Source organism: Thamnophis elegans, chromosome 8 (genome assembly GCF_009769535.1).
Source record: "Thamnophis elegans isolate rThaEle1 chromosome 8, rThaEle1.pri, whole genome shotgun sequence".
NCBI classification, from domain to species: Eukaryota; Metazoa; Chordata; class Lepidosauria; order Squamata; family Colubridae; genus Thamnophis; species Thamnophis elegans.
In genome coordinates, this window is record NC_045548.1 from 74655684 (window position 1) to 74672349 (window position 16666).

The 16666-nt window shown below is 38.6% G+C and overlaps 2 protein-coding genes across 2 annotated transcripts; both read left to right on the forward strand.

Moving 5' to 3' along the window:
• Nucleotides 1–4686: 4686 nt before the first annotated feature.
• Nucleotides 4687–5622, forward strand: LOC116512030 (mas-related G-protein coupled receptor member H-like). The gene has a single exon (XM_032222303.1). The coding sequence runs from the start codon at nt 4687–4689 to the stop codon at nt 5620–5622; it is 936 nt and encodes a 311-aa protein (XP_032078194.1).
• A 7403-nt stretch (nt 5623–13025) lies between these two features.
• On the forward strand, nt 13026–13955 carry LOC116512031 (mas-related G-protein coupled receptor member H-like). Its single transcript, XM_032222304.1, has one exon. It carries the CDS (start codon nt 13026–13028, stop codon nt 13953–13955), a length of 930 nt encoding a protein of 309 aa, XP_032078195.1.
• Nucleotides 13956–16666: the final 2711 nt, after the last annotated feature.

A 16666-nucleotide genomic window follows, 5' to 3' on the forward strand; every position in this document is an offset into this window, starting at 1 on the left:
CTTATCAGTGCTAGCTACTCCAACGTTAAATGCTATGAATTATCAAGCAACACATCTGCCCGTTTGTCTTTGATGTGTCATATTTTGGACATAATTAGCAAAGTGTAGTACCGGGGGGGGGGGGAGAGGTCTTCATTTGCTGAAGTACAATTAGCTTGACCAGGACAATCACATTTTCTCTGCAGCTTCTTCTGCTTTGGCCATCATTGGTCCCTCCATCAATAACATAAGATATTAATCTTCTCAACAACTTTGAAGACCTTGGACCAATAGGTAAGGATTGGTAAGAGGTTTGGAAAAACTGATTTAATTTAAACATAAGTGAAGAGAAAAATATTTGTCTATTAAACCTCTACCTGCTTTTTCATTATTTTGGGGTGATGTTTATATGTTGAGAGTTACCTAAAACTCAACTACTTTTTCCTGTAATGCTGACCATCAATGTACAAATTAAATTATCCACAACTCCAATTATAAGGATCATGATATAAAAATGAGTTTCTCCAATTTTATTTTTCAACCATTTTGTTAAGGTTTTTTTTTTATGACAAAAGTTCTTTTAAAAAAATTTAAAATTTCCAAATAGCAAGGTAGCCGTTTGGGTATTGCTCCAAGGGCTCCAACTACAATTGGGACAACAGATGATTTCTTTTTCCACAGTCGCCCAACTTCAATTTGCAAGTCCCGGTACTTTGTGATATTTTCTTGCTGTTTATCTTCAATTCGTGCATCTCCAGGTATTGCAATGTCTATGAACCATACTTTTTTTCTTTTCAACTATTGTTATGTCAGGTGTGTTGTGGGCCAAGTGTCTGTCAGTTTGAATTCTGAAGTCTCACAAGATCTTGACTTTCTCATTCTCTAAAACCTTCTGAGCCTGATGTTTCCAGTGGTTTTTGCTATACTCAAATCCAAACTTTTGGCACAATTTCCAGTGAATGATCTTAGCAACGCGGTCATGGCGTTGTAGGTAGTCAGTTTGTGAAATTTTTCTGCACCGACTGTTCAAGTGGTCGACTGTCTCGTCTTTCTCAATACAGAGGCAACATTTGCTTTTGGTGGTAACATTCTGAATTTTTGCCTTCATGCAGTTTGTGGCTAACTCTTGTTCTTGAGCTGCCAAAATAAAGCCTCCTGTTTCTTTTTTCAGTGCTCCTGATCTTAAACCAGTTCCAAGTTAGCTTTTGGTCAGCTTTGCCTTCAATACTTTTCAAGTATTGGCTATACATAGCTTTGTTTTTCCAATTTTCATCTCACTTCCCAATTACTTCTTTCTTATATTCAGCTTTTGACTTAGTTTTCTTTAAGGGGCCTCCTTTATTTACTTCCTTAATCAGTGGTTCTTCACTTTTCTGGATGTAATCATTCAAGCTGTGTTATTCTTCTTCCACCATCTGTTTTACTTGTAGGTGTCCTCGACCACCCTCTATTCTTGGTAGATATAATCGGTCAATCTCACTTTTAGGGTACAAAGCAGGATTCATTGTCATAAGCTTCCTTGTTTTTCTGTCCAAATTGTCCAACTCCATCTGGGTCCAGTCAATTATCCCTGCATAGTATCGAATCACAGGTATAGCCCAGGTATTTATGGCTTTTATGATGATTCCTCCACTCAATTTGGACTTTAATATCTTGCGAATTTGTAGAATGTACTTGGCTGAAGTTAATTCTTTGACTTTATTATGCATTATGTCAGAGGCCTCTAAAATTCCCAAGTACTTGTAGCTTTCTTCTGGTTTTACTGCCTTTATCATTCCTTCATTCTCATGTTCTATTCCATCATCTTCTATGACCTTGCCTGCTTTGGTTGCCATTGTTGCACATTTGTCAATTCCAAACTTGATACCAATGTCTTGGCTAAATTCTTTTGTGCTTTCAATTAATAAATTCAGTTCAGCTTTTGTTTTGCCAAACAGCTTCAAATCATCCATGTACACCAAGTGCGATATTTTAAGTCCTTTCTTTGCCAATTTGTATCTATAGTTCATCTTCTTCAAAATGATTGTCAGCGGTAGCATTGAGAGTACAAAAAGTAGGGGTGAAAGGGAATCGTCCTGGAAAATGCCTCGTTTAATTTCAACTTCACCCAGTACTTCTTCATTAGTCATAAGCTTCTTTTTCCAGAGGTTAATTGAAGTTTCCATGAATTTTTGTTTGTTGCTGCTGATGCCAAAGATTTTCAGGCATTTCGTGATCCAACTATGGGAAACTGAATCAAATGCTTTCTTATAGTCTATCCAAGCCGTGAACAGGTTGGTTCATATTTTCTACGAATTCTTTTGGATTAGTTTGTCAATTAGCAGTTGGTCCTTTGTTCCTCTTGAATTTTTGCAGCATTCCTTTATGTTCAACAGCAGGCAAGTTCTTTCTTTTGAAATATCCGTAAATTTGGTTTGCAGTGATACCAGTAAGGAGCTTGTATGTTGTTGGCAAACAGGTGATTGGCCTATATTTTCCAGGATCCTTTCCTTTTTCTTTATCTTTTTGGATCAAAAATGTCCTCCCAGTTTCATGGATCAAAATGTCCTCCCAGTTTTCATCCATTCATTATTTTCAGGTGTTTTTAACATCTGGTTCATTTGGGCTGCCAATCTTTGTGCACACTTGTAAGTGCCTTTAAGCAGAAGCCATGTAACTCATCTGGTCCAGGTGTAGTCCAATTCTTCACTTTTCTTGACTGTCTTTGCACCATTTCTTTTGTTATTTTCACATCTTTCATTTTATGTACTTTAGTAGAATCCTCAATCTGTTTGATCCATTTTGCATTTCCGTTGTGCTTCTTCTTGTTTTCCCACAATATCTTCCAGAATTTCAAAGCTTTCTCTTTATCAGGCTTTTCATTTGTTGTTACTCCATCTCCACTTTCTATCCTCTTATAAAACTGGTGCTGATTTGCTCTGAACTGTGAGTTTTCCTTGAATTGAGTTACTCGGTTTTCATATCTTTTAATCTTTTCAGCAACGGCAACAACCCTCTTCTTCAGCTCTTCAATTACTATTACAATCTCTTTATTCTCCAAATCGTATCTTGCTTCCAGGCTGCTTTTGACTAGCTTGTTCTTTAGTTGATCTTGCCTTAGGTTCTTCAAGTTGCTCAAGTCTCCACGAAATTTTTTGATCTTCAATTCCAAATGAATTTTCCATTGAGGCTTCCTCTTCTTGCCTCTTTGGTTATTTTCTATTTTCAAACCCAATTCTTTCTCTCGTGTTTGTTCTTCAGTGCTTCCTGAAGTGCTAGTTTGCGGCGCGACGGCTCTGAAGATCAGCTGTAGAGCAGTTTTTTGAATCAGCTGTGGGGCAGCTTTTTCTCCTCTGAACTTGGTAGCGGCGGCAGTGGTATCTAGCACCCAAGGAGCTAAGCCTGGGCGAGAAGAACTGGAGAGGATCCGGGAATGGTGGTCATCAAAGAAAGCCCCCCCACAGAGATGATAAGGACGGCTTGAGTAAGCTTTTAAGCCGAAGAACTGCTGCGGGTTGCTTTGAGACCTGGGAGTCGGTGAGGAAGAAATATATGAGCAGCTCCCCCTCCCCTCCCCTTCGACAACACGGGTGGCACGAACAGCGCGAGTAGCGTCTGGTGGCTATTGGGAATGGCCTCCCCCCCCATGCGAATGGGGGTGGCACGAGGGTGGTTTGAAACCCCTTGTGCTTGTACTTTGCTTGGACTGTGTTGGACTGAGATTGGCCGCGGAGGGACACTGCTTTGGTCGCATTGACCGATTACCTCTGGAGAGCCAGGGACAGAGGCTTTGCCTCCATCCTGGTTCTCCTTGACCTCTCAGCGGCTTTCGATACCATCAACCATGGTATCCTTCTGCGACGACTGCAGGAGGTGTGGGTGGGAGGCACTGTTTTGCAGTGGTTCTCCTCTTACCTCTCGGACAGGTCGCAGTCGGTATTAGTTGGGGAGCAGAGATCGACCCCTAGGCCCCTAACGTATGGGGTGCCACAGGGTTCGGTCTTGTCCCCCCTACTTTTCAACATCTACATGAAACCGCTGGGCGAGATCATTCTGATACATTCATTTTTGAAATCCATGTTTTGCTGTGTCAGACTGATAGTAAGCTTTCATAATAGAGATGTTTTCTTCTCTAGGCCAGATTTTTCACATTTTCGCTTTTTCTTCCAGTAGCTTGTCAGCTCCATACCCTGGTAGCCTAGCAGAGGGAGCTGAGCCCTGTAGCTCATTTTGCGCCGAATGCCCAGGAGCCATAGCATCCAAAGGAACCCTTGTTAATCCGGGTGACGGTTCAGCCAGCATAAATTTCATTTTTTTTGTATTCACCATATTTGAATTTTTTTGTTTTTGTTTTTGTTTTTGCCATTTCCATTTCCATTCCATTGATATTGTTATTGTTATTGTTATTATATATTTGTTCATTAAACATGAAACTCAGTCAAGTGAACACTTAAAAATGCATCACAAATATAATTGACTGGTGTTAATGGTTGATATGTGATGCTGCCAGTGTCCTAGGTAACAACTAAATACCTTATTAAAAATGTGATGATGATCATGATCATCATCATCAGTCCAAAGTTGACTCAGCCTATACACAAAGATGTTTAGATATGACAATGTGACAATTATTGATGAATTATTTAATCCAATCTGCTCTTTTTTTTCTTCAAATAGGAACTTCCATTCTAATAGAAGAGATTATTGGAGCATTATAAAAGTCCCGTGATGAATTTCAGCTTGGCAGGCATGAACGCTATAGAAGAGTATCCGAACTATAATATGACCAGCTATTTCTACGAAGATAAAAACATGTCAGATTATAACGAAGATCAAATTTTGTTAGATTATTCTCGACGTATCTCTTTCTCAGTTGTACTCACCATCTGTTCTATTGGAGTCCCATTAAATGGAATTGTTATCTGGCTACTTGGCTTCCAAATTAAGAGAAACCCTTTCACTGTGTTGATTCTTAATTTAGCTATTGCCGACTTTGGGTTTCTCGTATTTATGACTATATATTGCATTGAATGTTTGATACACTTTTTAGGGCCAGGAGTTTTGGGGCTATTTTTCTTTTGTTTTTTCCATGTTACATATATCAGTGGTCTATTTCTTCTGACAGCTATCAGCGTTGACCGGTGTGTCTGTGTCCTCTTCCCAATCTGGCATCACTGTTCCCGGCCAAAATATTTGTCCTCTGCTGTCTGTGCCTCCCTCTGGATCATCTCTTTCCTCCTGGGTGGAATTCTGCAACTTGTGGAATATGCGTTTGTGTATGATAAAATCTTCACAAATCTCCATTTTATTGTCACTGCTGTTTTTTGCCTTCCGGTGATATCAATCTCTTCTGTGATCCTGTTCATCAAAATATGTATTAAATCCCAACAGATCAAACGGAGAAGACTTTTAGTGATGATCTTAATTACTTTTCTCTGTTTCATTATTCTTACTCTTCCGTTATATATCTATCTGTTTGTTACTCATGTTCTTAATAAGAACTTTTATATGTATTTTTATGAACTGGATTTCTACTTAAATCCGAGTGCTTCCCTCAACAGCAGTGTTAACCCTGTGATCTATTTCCTGGTTGGGAGAAAGAGAAGAGCTCGGACAAGGGAGAGCATCAAGGTCATTTTCCAAAGAGTCTTCAGAGAAGACTAAGCTCCCGAAATCTGATAAAAGTGTACCAACATAATTTTACAGCCTCTCTAAATACAATATTTTAGCTTTTCATTACTGCTGGATACCTTTTATGAATATGAAACTGTATCTTTTTTTGCTACAGAAATAAAGAATAACAGAGATTTGTTTGCCTCAAAAAAAAATAAAGCTATCAAAGTTCATGTTGAAGATTGGGGAAAGAGGTGGGAAACGAGAGTTTGTCCTCCTAAGTTTGCATTAACAGGATCCCACTGTCATTAGATGTGGCAACTCCCTGCTGGCTTCCTGCAACCGAGATCATTGGGGAAGCTGGCTGGAAGTTGGCAGTCCCAGGCACTCAGGTGAGAAAGTGGCTGCTGCCAGGTGAGGTGAGGTGAGACTCTGGAATTCTTAGGCTGGCAGTCGCATCAGTGAGCACTTAAGGAGATACTCTGCACTAGGAAAGAGGGATGAAAATGTAGGCAGAGGCAGAGAAAGACATAAAAATCAGGTGAGAAAGAGGAGAAGGAGGAGAAGAAGGAGGAGGTGGAAGAAGAAAAGGAGGAGAATAAGGAATAATCAGATTTACCTGTTCCCTACGTACCAATTTCTCTTGACAGTTTACAAGAATCTTTTTTATGTGTTTATGGTTTTTTACACTCATTGTATACATATATGTTGTTTTACTCAATTATTGTTCCACATTGTGTGTGATGGGCAAATAAGGAAAAAAGTTCGCAAATAAGATAGGAAGAGAAACACCCAAATGCCAAAAACCTAAAAGAGGTCTTTCATCACACACACACAAACACACAAACACACAAACACACACACACACAAATATAACAGTAAACAACAAGAAGAAAGGAATAAAAGAAAGAAAGAAAAAAAAACCACACACAATCTGGGTTGGTCACCGGGACGAGAGGTTCTGCCTTCTGAGCTTTCAGGCTCATGCTGGAGCCCATGCCTGGGAAACGTCTCTCTAGAACAGGGGTGTCAAACTGGATTTTTTGAGAGCTGGATCAGCATTGTAGTTCTCCTCAGAGGGTTGGTGGGAGGAGGACAGGGGGAGATGGGACAGACACCTCCTGTAGCACCCTGCCGGCCAAAATGGGGCATGGGGGGGGGGGCTTGTGTGCTCCTCCACGGGCCATTTTCAGTCGCCACGGTCTCCTGCAGCACTCTGACAGCCAAAAATGGACCATGGGGGGGGGGGGCCTTCCCAACAATATTAATATTTCCAGGCTGGCTTTGTGGGTCAGATATAAGCACCCCATGGGCCAGATTGTGTTCCCCCGAGCAGGACATCAGTTTTACACCCATGCTGTAGCATAAAGAGAAATTTGTATTAACTTACCCTGTTTCCCAGAAAATAAGACTCCCCAGATAATAAGCCCAATTCGACTTTTGAGTCCATGTGCTAAATAAGCCCTCCCCCCAAAATAAGCCTTCCCTGAAAATATGGCAACACAGCAGCAGCCATGAGATGACCACGCTCGCCGCCTCCTGCACCTCAAAAATTATAATAATGCCTTCCCAAAAATATGGCCAAGTGCTTATTGGTGGAGTAGGGGGTCAAAAGAAAATAAGACCCTGTCTTATTTTTGGGAAAACATGGTATATCTTGGAGGTGAGAGATAAGACATTTGGATGAGTCATTCCTTATCAGATTTTGTAGATAAGAGATCCTATGTCATGGATGTGTTTTTTAAAAAATGCACATTGTGTGCTAAACTTCCTAGATTCCTGGAAAGTCTCTTCCTCTTTGTTGACAGTCACATGACTTTCTGATTAATCCTGATTTTCTAAAGAAGCCAATCACCACATCTTGGGGTCACATAGGCAAGGTGTATGTGTGTGCATTTTTAGACTCACTTTTTCATGCTAGAAGAGAATACCTGGTCCATGTTTTCTGTAAGAGATTGATCCTCATTTCCTATGATGCTGCTGACGTTTTAAGTTTTGTAAAAATAGAATAGAATTCTTATTGGACAAGTGTGATTGGACACACAAGGAATTTGTCTTCGCTGCATCAGTTCTCAGTGTACATAAAAATACATTCATCAAGAATCATAAGAAACAACAGTGATAGTCATAGGATACTAAATAAGGAATTAAAATCATACTAGGAAATTAAATGAAACATATACATCATAAGATACAAACAACAAGGTTATAATCACAAGTAGAAAAGAACTAGGTAACAGGAAGGATGAGAATAATAATAATAATAATACAGTCTTAGTAAATAGTTTGACATTATTGTTGGAATAGTTATCTAGCAGAGTGATGGCATGCATGGAAAAAACTGTCCTTGTGTCTAGTTGTTCTGTTGTGCAATGCTCCATAACGTCATTTTGAGGGTAGAAGTTGAAACAATATATATCCAGGATTTGAGGGGTCTGTAGATATTTTCTCAGCCCTCTTTTTGACTCCTGCAGTATACAGGTCCTCAACGGAAGGCAAGTTGGAGCCATTGTTTTTTCTGAAGTTTTACTCATCTGTTGAAGTTTGTGTCTGTCTTGTTTGGTGGCAGAGCCAAACCTAGCAATTATAGAGGTGCAGATGGCAGACTCAATAATTCATCTCCAGAACGGAATCATCAGTGATGTAGTTCAAGGAGTCCTAATGCCTTTGAAGATTTCTGTTAAGTCTCTACTTCCACCTGTATCAAATTTTGCAGGCAATTCTTTCATTCCCATTGTCACTTATGACGGGTGAATGGACTTCCTTTTTGTCAATGATCTGTCTGGACAATTAAGAGTTTATCATATTTTCCCTATAATTTTGCCTTTGTCAATCACTCCAATCCTCAATAACAGGACAATAATCTACCATTCAAACTTTGAAGAGCTTAATCAGTGATTTTCAGATGTGTCATAACGTTGGATGACTTAATCTGACCCACAGATGTGCAAATATAATAACAGATATTTTTTAGAAACAATGTATTTCCGTATTTCATTTAATATTAAAAGCTACTAAAATCTTATGGGTTTTCTCAATTAACTTTGTAAGGTTTTTAGTCCTCCCCCACCCCCAAACTTTAGCATGAAGACCAAAGTTTTGAAAGCAGAGATTCATGATAAAAATTATCAGATGAAGAGACCAGATTAGTTGAAAAAGTAAATATTTTTCTTTTTCCTCAGAGTTGACTAGGTTTATGGGCAGTCTCCTCCTTCTGCGGCTGTTGATTATCCTGCAAAAACAGGAACCAAATCTTCTAATCATTTGATGTTCACACTGATTAGGCAAAGCACAGAATAAATAAAGTTGTTTGAGACTTTTAGCAAGATCTGCTTCCTCATCCCCAAGCAGAAGGAATATTTTCTTCAAACGATCTGCTTAGACTGCCTGATGCTCCAACTTTTAATCCTGTAAATTGTTCAACAACACGTCTGACAGGTTCTCCTTGATGAATGTCCAACAAGACTTAATACCCATCCTATTTTCTCTATAACTTGTTCTGATTTGGCCATTGTCAGTTGCTAAATTGCCTATACTAGTCAATTACATGATACAGTAAACTTCTTCTCATCAAATTGGAAGACCCCGGACCAGTTGCTTGAGAAAGGTAAGATGTTTGGTGGATCTTAGACCAATGCAATAATTTTCATCTGGTTAAGTAGTATTTTCTGCTCCTGGTTTTTCACATAAAATATTTTGTGACATTATATGCTTATAGTTATTTAAATCTCAATTGTCTTTTTCTGAAATAATCTTGCAATGCAATGACAAAGGTGCTTTTCAAAAAAGAACTGGACTTTCTTGGTTTTTTCCTGGAATATATTTTGCTTCTCATCCAAGAAGCTTCTTTAGTTGTGACTGAATGGTGGAGAATAGAAGGACTTACATTCTTTGCAGGCATCTGCTGGTTAGCACTTTGGAGGTTGATCCTCAGCTCTCTGAGAGTCACTCAGAACACTTGGAGATTCATCTATACTCTCGGGGTGTATAGGCATCATCAGAGGATTTTCGATTTTGGCCTTAATGGCATTTGTGCGGATAGCTTGTTCTTGCGCAGCCAGGATTAGTGACTCTGTTTCTTTCTTTAATGTACCTGTTGTTAACCATAACCAAGTTTGTTCACTGTCCACTTTATCTTTTATTTTTTCCAGAAATTGGCTATGCAATGCTTTTTTCTGCCAACTCTCCTTTCTTGATTTTATCACATCTTTTCTGTATTCTTGTTTCATCTGTTGGACATTCAATAGATTTTTGTTCTTTACTTCGATTAATAGATGTTCTTGACTTTCTTTTAAATAATCAGCCAGTGCATGTTTTTCTTCTCCAACTGTTTGCTTCATTTGTAATAATACTCTACCACCTGATTTTCGGGGCAGGAATAGTCTATCAGTATCACCACGTGGATGTAAACTGTAGTGCATTGTCATTAGTTTCCTGGTTTTTCGGTCCAAAATGTCCAAATCAGATTGTGTCCAGTTAACTATACCAGCTGTGTATCTTATAACTGGTATTGTCCAGGTATTTATGGCCTTGATTGTATTTCCACCATTCAATTTAGATTTCAAAATTTTCCTAACTCTGTTGGTGTACTCTCACCTGACAATAGTTTTTACTTCTCCATGCTTGATGTTATCCAAACTGCAGAACGCCTAAGTATTTGTAAGCTTCATTTTCTTTGCATTTAATTAGTTGGCCATTGGGGATTTCAATTCCCCCACATGCAGTGATTTTGCCCTTTTTATAGATACAGTGGCGCATTTTTCCATGCCAAACTGCGTTGAAATATCGGTGCTGAATACTCGGACTGTGTTTGTCAATGATTGGATTTCTATTTCTGACTTTCCATAGAGTTTCAAATCATCCATATATAGTAAATGCGAAATTTTTCAGCTTCTTTGGCTGTTTGGTAGCCTAATTTCATTCTTTTAAAGATTACTTATAGTGGGATCATTGCGATGATGAAGAGAAGAGGTGAAAGTGAATCACCCTGGAAAATTCCTCGCTTTATATTAACCATTCCGTAGATCTCATTCCCTACTGCCAACTCAGTTCTCCATTGTTTCATCGCCTTTTCAGTAAAGGTTGTAATATTTTTGCTAATGCCAGTTTTTTTCTAAGCATTTTTATGATCCAACTATGTGGCAGTAATATTTTTGCTAATGCCAGTTGTTTCTAAGCATTTTATGATCCAACTATGTGGCAGTGAGTCAAATGCCTTTTTGTAATCAATCCAGACCATATTCAAGTTCGTTTTTCTGTTCTTACAATTTTCTAATATCATGTTATCAATTAGGAGCTGATCTTTTGTGCCCCTGCTCCTTCTTTTGTTGCCTTTTTGCTCTATTGGAAAGATGTTGTTTGTTTCCAAATAATCCATCATGTTATCTGCAATAATGCCAGTGAGTAATTTGAAGGTTGTTGGCAAGCATGTTATTGGTCTGTAGTTTCAGGTGTTGTTCCTTTAGTTGCATCTTTCTGAATCAAGTATTTTTTCCAGTTGTCAACCATTCATCAATTTGGCCCTTTTGTAAAATTTCATTCAGTTGCCTGGCCATTACTGCATGTAAACTGGTCAGATATTTGAGCCAGAAACCATGTAATTGGTCCTTTCCAGGTGATGTCCAACTCTTTACCTTTTTTACTTGATTTTTTACCATCTCAGTTGTTATTTCTAATACTTGCATTTGTTTGTTGCCAATGCTTTTCTCAAAGTTATGTATCCACTTTGCTTCCTTATTGTAGTCCTTTGCATTTTCCCACAATTCTTTCCAGAATTAAACTGTGGCCTGCTTTTCTGGTTTTTCACTTTTGGTGTCGCCATTCACATTAAGACTTTGATAAAAATGCCGTTGGTCTGATCGAAATTGCTGATTTTGTTTATATTGGATGATTCATGCCGCATATCTTTCAATTTTTCTGGCTGTTGCTGTTTTTCTGCTGGTTTTACAATCTTTACAGCTTCATTGATGTTTCTTGTATCCAATCTATATCTTCTGATTAGCTGATCTATGATTTTGTTGTTTTTAAGCCATTGCTCATGCATGTTCTTTAAGTTACTAGCATCTACCCTTAATTTTTTGACTTTTTGTTCTAATCGGATTTTCCACTTTGGCTTTGATGCTTTTTCTGTTGTGTGACTAGGTACATTGATTTTAATGCCTAGTTCATTAGTGACTATTACAGCTGTGCTGTACATTAACTGGTTTGTTTCCAAGATGGATCCCGATTCAATTGTTGAAAACACTGCATTAACCATTTTCATGACAGGGGCCAAAATTTTCTTAGGCACAGTGTTTAGTGATGGTAAACGTTGCCTTTCCTCATTAAGCAGAAAATGCTCCATGATCTTATCCTTCAATTCTTTTTGTTTTTGAGTTAGTTCATCAGTTGGTTCAGTGATAACTGGTTCTAGTGGTGGTGGTGTTATTTCCTCCGCGAGAGCTTCTTCTGGGAGTTCTATTATAATGTCTTTAGTTGTGTCTTGAATATCAGTTATTTCGCTTATGATATTGTTTTTTTGGTTTTGCAATTTGCCTGAATTTCCTCAAGTTTAACTTCACTAAACACTTTATTCCGTATAATAAATCGCCTTTGATCTGCTAGTCGTTGTTCACTAACATTTGAATCTGGATATTGTTATTTCCATAATTCATACATTTGCTTTAAATAACCTCTTTTTTCTGGCTCTGAGTTGTAGTAACAGGCCATTATGGCACGGTTTTCATCTGCACTATATTTTTGTCATTTTGTTGGCTGGTCCACTTTTAGCCCACTTGTCGATGGATGTCCAGAGACCCCAACATCCGCCGCAGCCCTTGTTAACCCGCGCGACGACCGACGCAGTATAAAATTTTATTCATTTCTTTCACCATATTGTATGGGTTGGCGGGTTTTTTTTTTATGGGGCCAGATTGCCAATCTGACCCCAACCCTCCTCCTTTCTCATCCGGGCTTGGGACTGGCACGGCGGAGTTGTTGTTGTTGTTGTTGTGTTGTTATTATTATTATTATTATTATTATTATTATTATTATTAACTTTATTCATTAAACATGAAACTCAGTTAAGTGAACATTCAAAAATGTATCACAAATATCATTGACTGGTGTTAATGTTTGATACGGGATGCTGCCAGTGTCCTAGGTAACAACTAAGTATCTTATTAAAATATGTGATGATGATGATGATGATGATGATGATGATGATCATCATCATCATCATCATCACCATCACCATCACCATCACCATCATCACCATCACCATCACCATCACCATCATCATCAAAAGTTGACTCAGCCTACATACAAAGATGTTTAGATTTGACAATATGACAATTATTGATGAATTATTTAATCCAATCTGCTCTTTTTTCCCCTTCAAATAGGAACTTCCATTCTAATAGAAGAGATTATTGGAGCATTATAAAAGTCCCTTGGTGAATTTCAGCTTGGCAGGCATGAACGCTACAGAAGAGTATCCGGACTATAATACTACCAACTATTTCTATGAAGATAAAAAGATGTCAGATTATAATGAAGGTCAAATTATGTCAGATTATTCTGGACGTATCGCTTTCTTGGTTGTATTCATCATCTGTCATATTGGAGTCCCATTAAATGGAATTGTTATCTGGCTACTTGGTTTCCAAATTAAGAGAAACCCTTTCACTGTGTTGATTCTTAATTTAGCTATTGCCGACTTTGGGTTTCTCTTATTTACGACTATAAATTGCATTGAAGTTTTGACACATGTTTTAGAGAGAGATATTCTTAGGCTAATTGTCTTTTGCCTTTTCAATGTTACATATAACAGTGGTCTATTTCTTCTGACGGCTATCAGCATTGACCGGTGTGTCTGTGTCATCTTCCCAATCTGGCATCGCTGTTCCCGGCCAAAATATTTGTCCTCTGCTGTCTGTGCCTTCCTCTGGATCATCTCTTTCCTCCTGGTTGGAATTCTGAGCTTTTTGGAATATGTGTTTAAGTATGATAAAATCTTGACAAAAGTTGTTTTAATTGTCACTGCTGTGTTTTGCCTTCCGATGATATCAATCTCTTCTGTGATCCTGTTCATCAAAATATGTCTTAAATCCCAACAGATCAAACGGAGAAGACTTTTAGTGATGATCTTAATTACTCTTCTCTGTTTCCTTATTTTTACTCTTCCATTAGATATCTATCTGTTTCTTACTGAAGTTCTTAATAAGAAGGTTTTTTTATATATTTATGAACTGGATTTCTACTCAAGTCTGTGTACTTCCCTCAACAGTAGTGTTAACCCTGTAATCTATTTCCTGGTTGGGAGAAAGAAAAGTGCTCGGACAAGGGAGAGCATCAAAGTCATTTTTCAAAGAGTCTTCAGAGAAGACGAAGCTCCTGAAATCTGATAAAAGTGTACCGACATAATTTTACAGCCTCTCTAAATACAATATTTTAGCTTTTCTTTAATGCTGGATATCTTTTATGAATATAAAACTGTATCTTATTTGCTACAGAAATAAAGAATAACAAAGATTTGTTTGCCTCAAAAAAAAAATAAAGCTGTCCAAGTTCATGTTGAAGATTGGGGAAAGATGTGGGAAGCGAGAGTTTGTCCTCCTAAGTTTGCATTAACAGAATCGCACTGTCATTAGATGTGGCAACTCCCTGCTAGCTTCCTGCAAGCAAGATCATTGGGGAAGCTGGCTGGAAGTTCGCAGTCCCAGGCACTCAGGTGAGAAAGTGGCTGCTGCCAGGTGAGGTGAGGTGAGACTCTGGAATTCTTTGGCTGGCAGTCACATCAGTGAGGGCTTGAGCAGATACCCTGTACTAGGAAAAAGGGATGAAAAGGTAGGCAGAGGCAGAGAAAGACATAAAAATCAGGTGAGGAGGAGAAGAAGGAGAAGCAGGAGGAGGGGGAAGGAGAAGGAGGGTGGGGGGAGGGCAAGGGGGGAGGTAAACATTTGCAAAAAAAAATTTTTCTAAAAAAATCAATTAACAAAATATTAAATTCTGTGAAGTTATTCAACAATGTATTTCTCAGGTTCACATCAGTGACAGACAAATTTTGGACATTGTAAGAAAAGCCTTATATGATATTGTTCATCATCTGCTGAACTACAATTAAACTATTAAACAAAGGGCTTAAACCCGATCATATTTTCTTTACAACTTGTATTGTTTTGGTCATCATCCATCATTCTGGACCTCAACAACAGGACAGGTTAACTTTTTCTTAACAACACTGAAGACCTTGGATTAATATATTCAGGTAGGGAAGAGGTTTGGAAGAACTAATCTAATTTAGGCATAAGCAAATGCATTAATATTCATCCACTTAAATAGTAATTTCTCCACCCGATATTTCATATCAAAACCTTTCTTGTGATAGTTATACATTGATAGGCACCTACATTGCAACTGATTTCATGTGGACTAACGTCCCAATGTAATGCTATCTATCTAAACAGAACAGGATAAATATCTCAGGAGAATTAAAACAGCAGAAACTTCATAATGTTAATAGTCCTGGTGAAAAGATACGAAATACTCCAAATTTTCTCCCAAAATTTATTTCTCAGCTAGTTTACCATTTTATTTCCTTCAAAAAGTTCTCCCTTTGTAATTGTGTGTGGAGATTCCCACAAAATCCCCACAATTTTGAACGGAACTATTTTCTGTATTTTTCGGAGTATAAGACGCACACACACACCATCTAAAAGAGGCTGAAAATTTGGGTGCATCTTATACTCGGAATGTAGCTTTTTCGAAGTGTTTTTCCAGACCTAATGAGGTGTTAATGAGTGAAGCTTTGCCTGATTTTCTCATTACTTCTCTCTTCCACAAGTAGCTGTGTATTAGAAGCTGTTTTTTTAATCTCCAATCACCACACTCAAAACCAGCAAATTTATGTGCTTAAGCTGGCCAGACTAAGGACACTAGCCAGACAAATACCTGGTAGGCAGATTTTTTTTCCTATTCCCCCCCCCAAAAAAAAACCTAAGATGCATCTTATACTCCAGTGCATCTTATACGCCAAAAAATATGGTACATCCAGGAATGCAGAGTGGAATCTCAAAGCTTGGGATTTCTCTGCCCCTGCATCTCCCTCTGCTTGCAGAAGAGAGGGAAGAAGACATTTTGTATGTTCAAATTTAAGTAATATCTTTGCAAATATTTCCGGTTTTAGATGGGATCACTCTGGTAATCCAGCTTCAACTGATTTGAGAATTTATTTCTCTTTCTTTTCAGCTTTCTACAAGAACAGAATACATCGACTATAGACACAACTGCCTTCTAGTACTTGAGGGGACCCCACAAAGAAGAGAGGATTGACATAGTCTCTTGGGCACCAGAGGTTAAGACAAGACATAATCAGTGGAATATATAAATACCCAAGGAGGAGGGCCTTCTCAGTAGTAGCCCCGACCCTTTGGAACGAGCTCCCCGTGGAGATTCGTACCCTCTCCACCGTCCAGGCCTTCCGCACAGCCCTTAAGAACTGGCTAGCCCGTCAGGCCTGGGGACAAGGATAGCCACCCCTCCCGAATGATGAATGTATATTGCTTATTACTTTTATTATATGTGTCTACGTCATTGTTTGCTATTCCCCCTCCCTGATTTTATGTGAGCTGCCCTGAGTCCCCTCAGGGAAAAGGGCGGCCTACAAATGTTAATAAACATCTAAAACATCTACCCAAAAAATAATAATAAGGTTGAGATTTTGGAAAGAGTCCTGAAGGCTGGGGATTAAAACATATAGAGAATGGTCGCAGAAATTGGGTATGTCTAGTCTAGGGAAAAGAAGGACTTGGAATGACATGATAACAGAGTTTAATATCTAAGAAACTGCCACAAAGAAGAGGGGGAGTCAACCTATTTTCCAAAGCACCAGAAGGCAGGACAAGAAACAATGGATGGAAACTAATCAAGGAGAGAAGCAATCTAGAACTAAGAAGACATTTTCTGAAAGGAGAACAATTAACCAGCGAAACGACTTACCTTCAGGAGTTATGAGTGCTCCAGCATTGGAGGTTTTTAAGAAGAGATTGGATAGCCATTTGTCCAGAAGGCATAGATGGGTTCCTACCAGTTCGCACCAGTTCAGTAGAACTGGTTC

What these genes read in the sequence shown, in the direction of transcription:
- LOC116512031 (XM_032222304.1), top strand. Translation starts at nt 13,026, where the DNA reads ATGAACGCTACAGAAGAGTATCCGGACTATAATACTACCAACTATTTC.
- LOC116512030 (XM_032222303.1), top strand. Translation starts at nt 4,687, where the DNA reads ATGAATTTCAGCTTGGCAGGCATGAACGCTATAGAAGAGTATCCGAAC.